This window comes from Saccostrea cucullata, unplaced genomic scaffold (genome assembly GCF_032062105.1).
Source record: "Saccostrea cucullata isolate Sc308-1 unplaced genomic scaffold, CSIRO_AGI_Scuc_v1 ctg16782, whole genome shotgun sequence".
Classification (NCBI taxonomy): Eukaryota; Metazoa; Mollusca; class Bivalvia; order Ostreida; family Ostreidae; genus Saccostrea; species Saccostrea cuccullata.
This window is the reverse complement of record NW_026938386.1, coordinates 864-3,448: the sequence shown is the minus strand read 5'-3', so window position 1 is coordinate 3,448 and position 2,585 is coordinate 864. Positions and strand designations below refer to the sequence as shown.

The window sequence follows — 2,585 nt, the reverse complement described above, 5'->3', positions numbered from 1 at the left end:
CACATCGGTATTCCAGTCTTGATAGCGATACGGATTATAAATCCATTGTTGAGCATGACGCTGGATAAAATCTTGAATTTCTTTGTGTAAGGGAGGAAATCCATAAGAATCGAAATATTCCACCACGGGATTGCTCACATATAGACACACCCAATGTTCTCCAGGTCGATCTTGAGGATCCGTATTGACCACGACAGCTTTTTCTCCAGGTCTTAATTGATCCGGTAATAAATCTACAGGATAAACGCCTCCAAAAGAAACTCTTCGAATTCTCTGGATAAGACTTCTCGAATTGTCCCGTATCCATTAGTAATCAATGTCATCTCTGTTTGTTAATTTCTAATAAGTTATCAAATTCTGCATACACCACACAATTGATGGTGTTAACCGTATTGTTGGTAAACTGCACTTCTACTCTCAGATTTCCTGTTTCTATGATGTGGAATTTATCCGATTGCGCTTCTTGATCTTTAGTGAAATCCCAGCCCCATAGAGTGTAGCCGCTTTTATACTCTTCTAGGGTAATGTCCGGAGCCCAATCTTCTCCAAATTTTCCCAGAGCTTGATACAGACTGAGATAGGATCTCAGATATAAATCGTCGTTGAAATGAGGTTCAAAACAACGAGTACTCATGGTCTCTCCGTTGATACTGACATCTAATTTCTTAATCCCAAAGTTTTGGAAATGAAAGGGATTTTTAGTTTTATCTCCGTTGAAAGCCGCATTCTCCACAAAGCCTAAAATGAGACGTTTAGGCATCTGACCTTGAAACAGATGATCCGTAATCTTAGACTGGGTCCCTATGGGGATGGTAAAGGTTTTCACTTCCACTCTTCTCAAGGGATATTTGGCTCTGTGGGTATTCAAACTTTGATTAATGGTATTCATCATGACTGCTGTGGGTTTGACTTTTCTCACTCACAAGATCATACTCAATATTTTCACTTTTCCTGTACTTCCTCCTTTGATCATCATGTAGAAAGAGGGTCTAGCTCAATTAAATCGCAAACGGACGTCCACTCCATTAGGTAGAAATCGATCTTGTTGAAACAAATCCAAATGTAAAGTATCCAGCAAACTGATTTTCTAACCGTCAGCAATAGCTTGGTGTCTTTTTCGGAATCCTTCGTTTTTTCCAGAATTGGCCCACAATCTCCAGAACAATGTTTTAAATTCCCCGTTTTTAAAGACGAGGAATAGTGAGGGTCCGATAACACTCTTAAAAGAGGGGCATGCGCTCTTAATCGCGTACAACATCCCTTTTTCTTCTTGGCCATCTTTGAAAACAATGAAGTGAAGTCTCTCATGTCACTCCCTTTATAGTGTCTTGGAGGGGCATATCCTCCGTGTTTGTCGCTCTCGTGTTTATCTCTCGCTTTCTCCCTGACATAAATTTTTCCACAGTATCGACATTTATATCTCAGGCCTTTAGGTAGTTGAGGGGTGGAGGCCGTCAAGGGTTGAAAACGTGTGATTTTAGGGACATGAATGGGAACTTTAATTCCAGGGGAGGAAGAGGAGGAGGAGGGAATGCCCACATTCACTCGAGGAAACACTTCTAAATCACTGGCTCTTTGACTGCCTATGGGTCCCATAGCACGATCCATTCTCAGTTCTGCTTGTTTCTTGAGCAATTCTCCTATGGTCTTTTGTTTTTTTCCTTAAAAAAATTATTTCGTTTTTTAGACTTTCGGGCATGGCTTTACGTTGAGCTAGAGTTTGAGGAGCAGATTTTCGCCTTTTCGCTGTTTTCTTGGGAGGGGCTTTTTTTCTTCTTGGGAGGGGCTTTTCTCTTCCTCTTTTTTTGCTCTTTTGAGCTGCTCCTCCGACACGGACCATCCAATCCGGAAACACTCTTTGTTTCTTATTATCGACTCTTACCACTACATCTTTAAACAGAACCCGCCGTTTTTTAGGGGCTATTCCATTTAAATAAATGACGAATAATGACTCCACCTAGAAATCCAGCACCTCCGCGTTTTAAAATAGCTGTTTTTCTGCTTCATCACTGGGCCCATTGATCGGCAATGATCTTTAAATCTTGACGATGATTATTAATAAACTTTTGGGTCTGTTTATTGATAGGTAAGACCCCTTTTTTTAAATTGCAGCTCCCCTGGCAAACCAATTCAAAAGGCTTTAGCCCCAATTCGATTAAATGGGCTCGCTTCGCGGGATCTCGTTCCCGCTGAAAAGTGTAAGGTTCTCACTAATTTACTCTTGGCTGATGGAGCCATGATGAGATTGAAATGAACAATGACTCAGAAGAGTGTGAAACACTTTTATTTATACTCTTGAGGCATGTGTACAGTCAACATTTCAAACATTCGACTTCTCAATCGGTATTGGTCTGGGGTCTGGGGACTCAAGTCCACTAGAAGATATCCGTGAGGATCTGGGTGGCTTCTTGATAAGCAGACATCAAATGAGGTAAAGCTAGCTGACGACTCAATACACTATCTGAGATTTGTCTTGGGATTTTTGAATAAGACTAAATAATGAGCATTCAAACTAATGGTGCGATGAGAAGCAGCTCGATCAAATAAATTCTGAGTGATGTAAATCACACTGGTATTCCGATGAT

The 2,585-nt window shown here is 40.8% G+C and overlaps 1 protein-coding gene across 1 annotated transcript; it reads right to left on the bottom strand.

Moving 5' to 3' along the window:
- Positions 1 to 319: 319 nt before the first annotated feature.
- LOC134250102 (uncharacterized protein F54H12.2-like) lies at positions 320 to 889 on the bottom strand. The gene has a single exon (XM_062732456.1). It carries the CDS (start codon positions 887 to 889, stop codon positions 320 to 322), a length of 570 nt encoding a protein of 189 aa, XP_062588440.1.
- Positions 890 to 2,585: the final 1,696 nt, after the last annotated feature.

What these genes read in the sequence shown, in the direction of transcription:
- LOC134250102 (XM_062732456.1), bottom strand. Translation starts at nt 889, where the DNA reads ATGAATACCATTAATCAAAGTTTGAATACCCACAGAGCCAAATATCCC.